At 38.8% G+C, this 10,980-nt stretch overlaps 1 protein-coding gene across 1 annotated transcript; it reads left to right on the top strand.

The window, feature by feature from the left end:
- Nucleotides 1–384: 384 nt before the first annotated feature.
- LOC119720444 (Golgi-associated plant pathogenesis-related protein 1-like) lies at nucleotides 385–10,502 on the top strand. The gene is made up of 3 exons (XM_038190107.1): nucleotides 385–486; nucleotides 8,592–8,643; nucleotides 10,319–10,502. The coding sequence occupies exons 1-3, from the start codon at nucleotides 465–467 to the stop codon at nucleotides 10,500–10,502; spliced, it is 258 nt and encodes an 85-aa protein (XP_038046035.1). The 5' UTR covers nucleotides 385–464.
- The last annotated feature ends 478 nt before the right edge of the window (nucleotides 10,503–10,980 follow it).

Below are 10,980 nucleotides of genomic sequence, written 5' to 3'. Positions count from 1 at the left end.
CCCCATTGAAAATATGGCACGAGCCCCCCCCCCCCCCCCCCCCCCCCACGTATTGATTTTCAAAGGCCTAAGTGTCCGGAGAAAATATTACCTGTCTACATTTCAGCACGCCTCCCTGAAACAAATTCTGGATCCACCTTGCTAGCCCCCCCCCCAAAAAAAAAAAAAAATATGGCTCTAGAACCGCGCCTGCTAACAATTAACCAAAAAGGGATGTCAAGTGGGTTCCATACATGTAAGAGGAATAGCGAGGTGCACAAAATATGTTCCAAAGTAAAATGCATGTCATGAACCCTTTTATATAGCCGACTCGTGAATCAAGTCTATCAAGCTATATGCCCGCACCCGCACGGTACGCGTCTACGGCGCGCATATATTATTCAGTATCATAAATACGCTGCTGCAACAGTACATAGGAGTTCAGGTATAATATCAGTCTGATGTGTGGCATCGTCGTGTGAACAATGGAGACAATGGATCGCGGAGGTAAGGTGTTTACAATTCGGAATGTTCTCCTCCCGAGAAATCGGAGAATAAATGACAGACTCTTTGCTATTTTACACTAGGGTGCTATAGATTGATATACTCTAGTTATTCTATTGCAGTCATGGTTTGATTGCATGCGGAATTGTGGAGATGGCTTTGTTTATTCAGGTAGAGGCGTATTGACCTACTGGAAATACTGTTTTGCATTTCAACATCAGGCAATTTATATGATTTGAAAATATATTGTACTGATGTCTTTGATCCATGTCGAACTGCACGACGGTCAAAATAAAGTTAGGATATGATTTTGCTTCACTGATTATTTATAACTTAATTTAATAATTAAAGAAATACATAAAAACCGGGAAGTCTGTGATGTATTTAAATTTCGTGGTTTCTCTCAGTTGAAGCACTAGTCCGTCCCATTTCTTCCTCAACTGCCCCGCCCCCGTATGGATCTGTATTTACAATCTGTTTAAATATTTAGATGCAGATCGTCATGAAATTTCATGTTCTCGTCTTCATTCGTAGCAAATGCACAGTTTGTGTCCCTATATTACTCGTGTTGGCGAGGTAATTATTGACCCATTAATGTCATTGCGTGCGTGCATGCCTCACTGATATTAGGAATTGAAACAATACCAGGAAATACATGATTCTCCATGATGAATTACGAACCGACAAGGCCACTTGCATTTTCAATTCCGTTGCCACGTTAAAGGTGCAAAATGTGTGAAAATTTAAAATAAAAGCCATCCATTAATTTAGATGTTCAGTTCTTTAAATAATTGAAGTCATTTGTGTTCTTAATTATTTCATTTAATTTGGGTCCATAAAAGCATAATTCACAATTAGCATTCAGTATGACTACACACAAAATACACTCATAAAGTGGTTGCTGGTAATTTCGTGGCTCTGCTTAAAATGAAACAACCAATCTATTCTGCTGCTATTTTATGATAATGAGAATTGGCTTAGGTCACCCCGTGCAGTACAGTAGGCTCAGTAATCGCATTTCTTTATACGGGAACAATATAAACTAATATTCATCTATACTTTGAACCTGTCAATATAAATATGAAGATAATACGACAGAGACAATTAGTCTGGAAAAATTAATATTGAATCGTATTAACTCTATTTGATAAAAGCAGCAGTGACCAAAATTATAATACTTCATATTTGGATAATATTAACGTTCAAAGTTTGAACGCCTTATGGTCATTCTATACATTTAAGGCTCAAGTGTGACCTTTTCCCTGAACCTGTCACCACTGAACTTTGGAATTTGGGATTCTATTGTCATTGCAATTGACCTCAAACGATTTTTTATTTGGGAGGTAGTATTTGCTTATCATATTCACCATCGGATGACAACTGCATGAAGGACTGCATACAGCCTGCCCCCCCCCCTCCAAATGCTGCAAGCAGAAACGGGCTCTGTGTCCTTGGAATATTGAAAAATATTTCATGATGCTTATATAATGTTAAACCTGGGATATTCAGCTTTCAAATGCTACTTGTTTTATCAATTTTATTTTCTTTTGCCAAACCAGAGATATGGTCCGTTGAACACAAACACTCACAAAATCAATTTGTGCCGCTTTCTACATTGTTAGGCCTAATAATGACATGACAAGACATGGCACCTGTTCAAATCCGACTTCAATTTAGGTTCGCAATTCCAGAAGATATGTGTTTATTATGATGATTTGGAGAGTGTTTTACAAATAATGAACAGAAAATTATAATATGAATAGCAAAAGTGTTTCTTCACCTATTCATTACTTATTGTTTTTCTGCACGATCATACACGTGTATAATACTGGCAATACTGGTGTTTATAGTATCAACTTACGGAAAGTGGCACAAATTGATTTTTGAGTGTTTGTGTTCAACGGACCATATCTCTGGTTTGGCAAAAGCAAAATTTATAAAACAAATAACATTTGAAAGCTGAATATCCCAGGTTTAACATTATATAAGCATTATATTCTTTTTTTTTTTTAATATTCCAAGGACACAGAGCCTGATTTTGCTTGCAGCATTTTTTGGGGGACAGGCTGTATATACCATTATTAAAATCCTAGATGCGAAATGCAACAGGGGCAGGACAATTATGTACCTCAATTTTATAGAATGATCCACGTGGAAGTACAATTGATGCTGTTGTATTTTCCCCCCTTTTGAATCATTATGTAGCCGCTATTTTGCTCAAACCGAAACCTATTCATTAGTATAGACAAATATACTCGGTGCTGTACACTGTGTACGTGTTTCACTAAATTGATCAGCCATTCGTGAACCACCTCTCATGAGCCATTGTCCAAAGACCTTGGTGTTACGCAACAAGACTGTGATGATGTTCTCTTAACGATTTAAAAAAAAAATTATGCTCCTGCCTCACGATTTATCCATTATTAATAAGCTGCATTGATGGGTTTGTGTAGTAGGCGCTATTAGCGTTTAAACATGCCTTTGGTGACAATTTCCCAGTGCCCGAGTGTTAAACGAAACACATGCAATATTGTTATTCACTCTCATATTTGGACACAGAATGACTTTTAATATCACGTGGTCAAATGGTACACTGCAATGATTGCATAGAATTGAAATTCATTTTTGTGTCCAGAGTCTGGTGTCCCATGCTCCGGTTGTCTATGGCTTTTTACGGAGAATAAATATTGTAAGCACATAAAGTTGCTAAGTAGGCCTTAGAAAGTTTCCTCGCATGCAGCAAAATAGGTAACCATCGAACACATCAAATGATTTTTATGTTGCGCGTTAGAGTTGACCATGGTTGGACTGACTCTCCATGTCGGCTCAACAGCTGTTGAATGCAACTGAGAGCTAATAATAATAATAATAATAATATTGGACATTTATAAAGCGCAAACATATCCACCGTGAGGTGCTCAAGGCACTAGGCCTATACATAATTGTATACAAGCAAAACAGCAGCAAAAATAGGTAAACAAAATCAATATGAATTAATAAATAAACCTCACAAGCTAAACTGAAATGGATGACTGAATGAATGATTGAATCATTATTTTTTTATACCGGTACCCACCTGATTTTTTTCTCAGCATCTATATTTGAATTATATTTAAATATAAATTCAGTACAGGGGCGGATCCAGGAATTTTTGCAGGGAGAGGAGGGGGTTCATCAGCAAAGCAATCTGAAATGTAGACATGTTTTATTATCCGGACACCTGGCATCCGGTGTGTGTGTGTGTGTGTGTGGGGGGGGGGGGGGGGGGGGGGGGTGGGGGGGGGGGGTGGGGGGGGGGGGCTCGTACCATACTTTCAATGGGGGCGCTGTTCAAATGCGATGATTATTAACACTATATTACAGAATAGCGTACAAATCCCCCACCCCCCCCCACCCCCTAACCAAGCTGGACGTTATTAATAGCAAAATCTTTTTTGGGTGTCAGAGAGCAGGGAGGGTCGCAATATTTTTAATAAATTTCTATGGACAAAAATTGACGGAGCTGGGGGTTGACCCTCTTGACCCCCTAACCACCCCCATGGATCCGCACCTGCAGTACCCTGACCAATCCAGAACGAAATAAAGGGTTGTGAGGTATGGGGACTCTTCAATCATCCGACCGTTTCAATCTTCAGTCATATACCATTGCTGTTAATGTACATTCTTCAATTAGACAATATTGCATATTGCATAAAACAGATCTGGGTTCTTAATTTCTCAGTAAGTGTGTGAATAAAATTGCGCATTTCATCGATGTTTATAAATTGCGAGGTGAACGCATTTTGTACCGTTTTGAAATACAGTTAGCCGGGGTTAGCATATTTTGAATCTCATTAGGTAGATGCGGGAGTTGTGCGTTTTTCAGAAATATCCAAAATGATTCTAATTCAAAACGGTTGGATGTATGGTTCAGCATGTTCCATTTTCGCCCGTCTAGTACACGATGAGCCTGCTTGCGATTCCCAAAGGAATATACGCTCTGTAACTATAAACCAACCTCATTAATATGTTCACATTAAGTAATACATTGAGAGGTGAACAAAGTTTTTGCTATACCGTTTGGAAATTCATGTAGCTGGGGTAAGCATATTTGAATCATATTAGGCAGACGCGGGAGTTGTGTATTTTCAGAAATATACAAGTGCATTCAATTCCAAACGGTTGGATGTAAGGTTCAGCATGTTCTATTGCGCCTATCTAGTACACGATAAGCCTGCTTGCTATTCCCAAAGGAATACGCTTTGTAAACTATCACCAACCTCATTGATTTGTCCACCTAAAAATAATAATGCATTGTAAATTATGCAGCGGAGGCAAAGATAACATGTGTTATATCAAACATCGAACACACGGTCCTTTGGGCAATTCTGGATAATTGAGAGGTTACTTTTCATGCTGAATCACTCAATTACACAAATTAGTCGGGGATCACCGTCAGTCTACAAAACCACACACAGCTTTTAATTCGATGCACAGTTGCGAATTTAGGTTCTCCACACTGGAAGTTGTTATTCAATCTATATTTATTGCAACTGGACAAATTTTGAATGATGATAATAAATGTAGTAGTGTAAGTAGGCTTACTCTACAGGGTGAGTAAAACAAAAGGGAGACCAAAGTGGCAGGACTAATTAAAAAAAAAAATTCTGCATGTAGCACTACATAAATCTAGAAAATGAAAGCTAAATTAATAAGCTTACTTTTAGTACAAGAATCAGTCAAATCACTTATGTGCTTTTCAAGTTTTAAGGAATTTTAAGCACAGCCACATTTTTAAGACCCCTCTGCCACTTACTGGTCTGTATTCATCAGATATTCAATAGACGAATATAGTAATTGAGGATATATATTTTTTTCCAATCCTTTCAACAAAAGACAGTGCAGTTGAGGCCCTCGGCTTCCGTGCCAATTTGAAATTCCTCTATTGAGACTTGTTTTAACTCTGCAAGAGATTAAAAAAAGCTCGTTTAAAGTCCCTTGCCCGAGCGGGGGCGTGGTCGAACTCCCACCAATATTAGTCTTGCTTGTCTGGATTGACACTTGCCTCTGCTTTCATCCTTTGTGTGCGTGTGATGGTATACAATCTCAATAAACTTTATTATCAAAATAGACTGGGAAATAAGAAACACCAAAAACAGTTTAGGGTTGACCTAGAACTGTCCCATCCTGCACTGTGCATGCTCTACATAAAACTGTCGCACACTTGCTGGTTGGGTAGCAACATCTGTATATTTATACTAGCCCACTACACTGTACACTCTAAAAAAAACCTCCTGGGTCAGAATTGACCGAAAATCTGAGTCTATATCTGCACAGTCCTATTCCAGTTCAAAAATGACACTTTCCTGGGTAAAATGAAACTTTTCCCTGTCAAAATGACGTTTTTTTTCTGGACCTTTTTCGACTTAAAAAGTGTCTTTTTTTTTACCCTGAAAAGGACTGTTCAGATATAGACTCATATCAAGGTCAACCTGACCCAGGAGTTTTTAGAGTGTACACGTGTGTTTATTTTATAGTTTTTGCCTTCAAACCAACCCATAATGTTTAATAATTATGTAGATGTTACACTTGCGGGCATCCGGGAGCATATATTGCTATATCATTTGTTTTCCTTTTCATGAGTAAATTTGCTGGTATACTTAAAACTCGGATTCCCGACAAGGACAATTTCATGGCAATGTTTATGATAGTTCAACAAATGGTTAAATTTTTTGGTGTGGGGTTCGTCATGTCGGTCTGAGAATCAGACGTTTACGTGTGCAGAGCCACACTATAAACATTTGATTACGTGCAAATGTATTTTTTTTTGCGACCCCCGCGTCGGCCAACCAGAGCCGCCTGTAGAAGTTGTGACGTCGTTCAGCGCAGAAATTCGGCCAGAGCTGTTGATTGGTCAGTAGCCGTAATACTGTTGTGATACAACATTGGGCTACCAAAGACAAGACCGAAGGCACCCGCTGAATGGTCAAAATCTGGAGAACAAGACGCAGATATGTTTTTGCATAATTTGCACGAATATCACAGACTATACACGTCAAATTTAGGGATTTTTGTAACGAGAGAATAGAACCAACATGCCAACATATCAATGGATTATTAAACCACCAGACAGGCAAAGGTTATCCTTAATCTTTACTATTTGTACTATACCAGCACATTTAGCGTTGTTCAATGCCACAGGCCTACGCGAAACATTTGTTTTTCTTCTGACTACCAACAATAAACAATGTAGCGACGTTTGTCGGAAGCATTTTTACAACATCAGGATATGTTAATAATTATATTGTATTATTTTCATTGTCAAACTTCCTAAATGTCACTTTTAGACGATCGTCAAATCTTCTGCTTGGGAAGTACGTTGAACCAACGATGGTCAACATTGCAATGAATTAAAATCCATATAGAAATGTTCTTGCAACGTTGCTCAACATTGCAACAACTTTTGTGTTAGCTCATATTTGGGCAACAGGCTGACTGCACTATGTTGAACACTAATATTCGGCTATTCCGTTTCTGTATAGTATATGAGCCTAGTCTGTTTTCAAGGAGCATAAATGCTGGCGGAGTCGTCTAGTCTGGTTTTCAAGACCTACGAGCACATTCTTGTAAACGGGCGTGGCAAAATATAGGGTTCCGTTTGCACTTGCATGTCGTATCAGCAACGTTGAACATTGGACGTTAACCCCTAGAACTCAATGCATATTTTATAACAATTTACTCATTTACTAATTTATCAGTTTCAGAATTGACGTGCATGGCATGATATGTTAATTTCTGGACCATATGGATTATATAAGTGTAAACGCTTCGGGCAATATATGGTTTAAACTGAAAGGTCAGTTGCTAGGCAACCAATGCTGATTTTTCGCTTGGCGGAGTGTGTGGCATATACCTTAAGAGTAATAGCAATAGGAGAGTAATTATTGTTGACCTTTTGACAGATTTTAAATTGTCACTGAAACTTTAGTTTCCAGTGCTGTCTGTTGTTGAGAGGATTTAAAAAGAAAAGGTTCCCAATGTCATACAATGGCTTTATAGCATCGAGTGCTTCGGCTTCAATTCCAATTTGAAATTCGTCTAGGTTATGCAGGAAAACAGTTCAGTGACAGGAAACAATGGGAGACTTTTGAGACGTTGGTGGCAGCAAACACATCGTCCTTTTCCCATTGTTTGCGTCATATTGGGCATGCGCGCTTTAGCTTATAAATGACGCAAGCAATTGAAAAGGACCGGTGTATTTGCTGCCACCAACGACTCAAAAGTCTCCCATCGCCGATGTGATGTATTTAGTACTTGTAGTCCTGCATATGCCACTGGGTGGAAGTCCCGACCCCTCTCGGCCCACCTCTTATTAGCTACATGGTTTCTACGGTTTAGTAATCATTTGCAGACAAAATAAATGCTCCTTGATTTTAATTCGGCCTTAAGTGCATCGGGTTAAAATAAAACGATCTACCAAATTGTCCGGAAGTTGTACCTAGCTCAACCATTAATACACCACAACCAGCAAGAGTTTGATTAAACAAGCCTTCAAACAGTGCATTTCAATCGTGCAGCCTCGTAGCACCGCGTTCCATGGAACGCTTGTTCAATTTAACGAGGTTGCTTCAATCTGTGAGTTTGTGTCTGTTGTGACAAAGGGACCTTTTGACAGCGAATTGTAAATTTGAGTTTACTTGCAACACGCATCTTTTTGAGTACCCTTCCTCTTCGGGGAAGGTGACACATTTCGGACAATAACTCCTGTCTGAAGTCGGCCAAAGAAGCTGAAGATATCCATGGTTGTCGATGACATCGTATTGAATCGACTGTATTTTGGAATGGTCAATGATAATGAGTGGATCTGGGCATGATTAATGATTAAATTTTCATACTTTGGCCTCATTTGCATTTTATGAAATGTTGCCTTCATATTGTTGTACAGTAAAGAAGAAAGAGGTGTTCCAAACCTGCTGTAATTTTTGTTCAAGCCATAAAGCAACACATTTAACTCAAAAGTGCTTCTGGTGACTTCCGACTGTTTTTTTTTAGAGGGGGGAGGGGGTGTGTTAATTGTTCACATTAGTTTCATTTCAGATTTTATTTATTGAATCTTATATTTTTAACAGGAAAGGAAAAGCTCTCCACATTCCAGAAAGATGCGCTGTCCGCACACAACAGGTACCAAACTGTTTCTTCTCTTGTTTTAACAATGTTCTCCTTTTTTAATTTAAGATGTTCTCTGATACACCTATAGTTTTACTTTTAAGACATCGAGTTTGAATTCGAATAGTTGAAAGGACATTTCCTGATCAATAAAATCCAGCTGCTTGCTGTAATACCAATCTTAACAAAAATAACTTCACATAGGCCTTCATCCCTGTGAGAATTGTTTTCGATTTGCTGAAGAAACACTTACTTTTTGTGTGATCCGTGGACAGAAGTTTAAAACGGTCTTTATATTCAAAATTCCATAACTTGAAAAGAACATAAGCGATTCAAATGATTATTGTACTAAAATAAAGCTTGAATAACTGGGCTTTCATATCCTATATTTTGAGGTGCTACAGGCAAAACGTCTTTCGCAAATTGGTACTGCCATTTGCGTGGGGCTACTTAAGAATTAGAGCCTATGTGAAAAAACAGTGAAATTTTACATGGTTGGATGAGTCCATGAAGAACACTGCTTCTGTGGAGACAAAATGCGACGATTCATATTATGCGAATCCGTACCGTACACGTGATTGCTGCACACCCACGAGGCCTCCTTCAATAAAGACACCATATTGTGTGTAACAAGAGTTAATGGTCACATGGCACAGCGCCCTCTGTACGTGACCTCAGTTTAGTACACACACACACTGGAGTATAGAAAGGTCACACACCCACACATATATGATGGCTAAGACAAAGGAATGAGACTTGAGAGCACATGGTTAAGAATAAGAGTTAGACAACCCAATACTGTCACAGCCAACAAATGAGTTTTGTGTGAATCATTATTCTGACTTGAAGATTACAACATTGTGCACGCATGCGCAATTGTACAAAGCACTGCCTCGTGGCGGATTATCAGAACTATACCTATACTAAATTGCTTTCTACATTGAAGGGGGCCTTCGTGATAGAAGTGATAGGGTGCCTGGATTGGTTTAAAGGTAGTATGCAACATTTGCCTTAATGCTGTAATTTTCAGAATGGATGGATTTGAGGGAACATATTTTATAGCAAATATCGTTACACTGACTAGTTTGAAATTTTGTGTTCGAAGATGCTGGAAAAACCAAGAAAAATAATCATGTTCCTGTAGTCTGGTTTCCCTGACCCAACTGAAGATGAAACAGAACAATTTATATACGTCAGGGAATTGTAAGATCAGAGAATCGTTCTAGCTGGCTTGTACCCGTTCGTAGGTGTGTAATCGATTGTAAATAAGTGCGGAATAACTAAATATGGTAAATTGAGGGCAGTATTTGAAAGAAGGCCTGTTTTTTATTCCAGCGTTGGAAATTAATACAAAAATGTCACTTTTCTTGAAAATGACAGCACACAAGATCCTATGATTATACAGGATGCTTTAGACTGTTATTTTCTAACAGTCCATTGGCCCTAACAGTCCTGAATCCTCCAATTTCAATATGATTTTGCGTACCCCCAGGGGGTTAGGGTTTTAAGGAATTTCATAAAGTAATTTGGTAGTTTTGGTTTTTGATGTTTGCAAACGTTGTATATTCCTTTAAGTTAAAGTAACGTCCAAATCACTAAAATGTTTATTTATCGTACCACCTGAATCTAGATTGATAAGCAAATATTTTTTTCTCACTCTCAATACTAAGTTTATATGTACAAATTCCAGATATCGAGAAAAACATGGCGTCGGAACACTGAAGTTAAGCGATGACCTTTGCGCGCATGCGCAGCAGTGGGCCGAGCACCTGGCCAGCACAGATACGTTCAAGCACAGCAACAAGGACTTTGGGGAGAATATTGCCATGAATTTCAGCAGCCAGACAACAGAATATACAGGTAACAGTTTGTAAAATATAATTCGTGCTGATTTGTGAGACATAATTTCACCCTGAAGAAATTGCTCGATCCTAGATAATGTTCGTACTTCAATTCTTGCAATGCACTTTTTTTTCATCAATGGGTCTGTTGCAATGTAAAGAGGGGAATAACAAATGTTCCCGGTTATTAAGCCGGTAGGAATCACCTGTTGTTGACACCATTCAGTTTTTGCTGGTCCCACACGGCCAGTTTTATAGTCCTCTAGGTATCTATCTGACTTAGTGACTGAATGACTGAAGACTGACTTACCCACTGACCCACTGCGACTTGAGGCAGCCTGGTTCACTGATGATGAAAGCCGAGCCGTGCTATTGTGTAGGATACCCCTTAGTTAATAGGCTAAATCATCTGTGTACACCAGATGCATTCATATACTTCAGTAATTCATCTCAGAATCAATTGCAAGGAATGTGGGCACTCGCGGACCCGCTTACTGAGCTTGACCTAATC

The sequence above is a fragment of the Patiria miniata genome, unplaced genomic scaffold (genome assembly GCF_015706575.1).
Source record: "Patiria miniata isolate m_02_andy unplaced genomic scaffold, ASM1570657v1 HiC_scaffold_9, whole genome shotgun sequence".
NCBI classification, from domain to species: domain Eukaryota; kingdom Metazoa; phylum Echinodermata; class Asteroidea; order Valvatida; family Asterinidae; genus Patiria; species Patiria miniata.
This window is presented reverse-complemented; position numbering and strand designations above follow the sequence as displayed.

What these genes read in the sequence shown, in the direction of transcription:
- LOC119720444 (XM_038190107.1), top strand. Translation starts at nt 465, where the DNA reads ATGGAGACAATGGATCGCGGAG. An exon ending in GGAGACAATGGATCGCGGAG is followed by an intron (nt 487 to 8,591) that starts GTAAGGTGTTTA and finishes TATTTTTAACAG; the next exon opens with GAAAGGAAAAGCTCTCCACA. An exon ending in GCGCTGTCCGCACACAACAG is followed by an intron (nt 8,644 to 10,318) that starts GTACCAAACTGT and finishes TACAAATTCCAG; the next exon opens with ATATCGAGAAAAACATGGCG.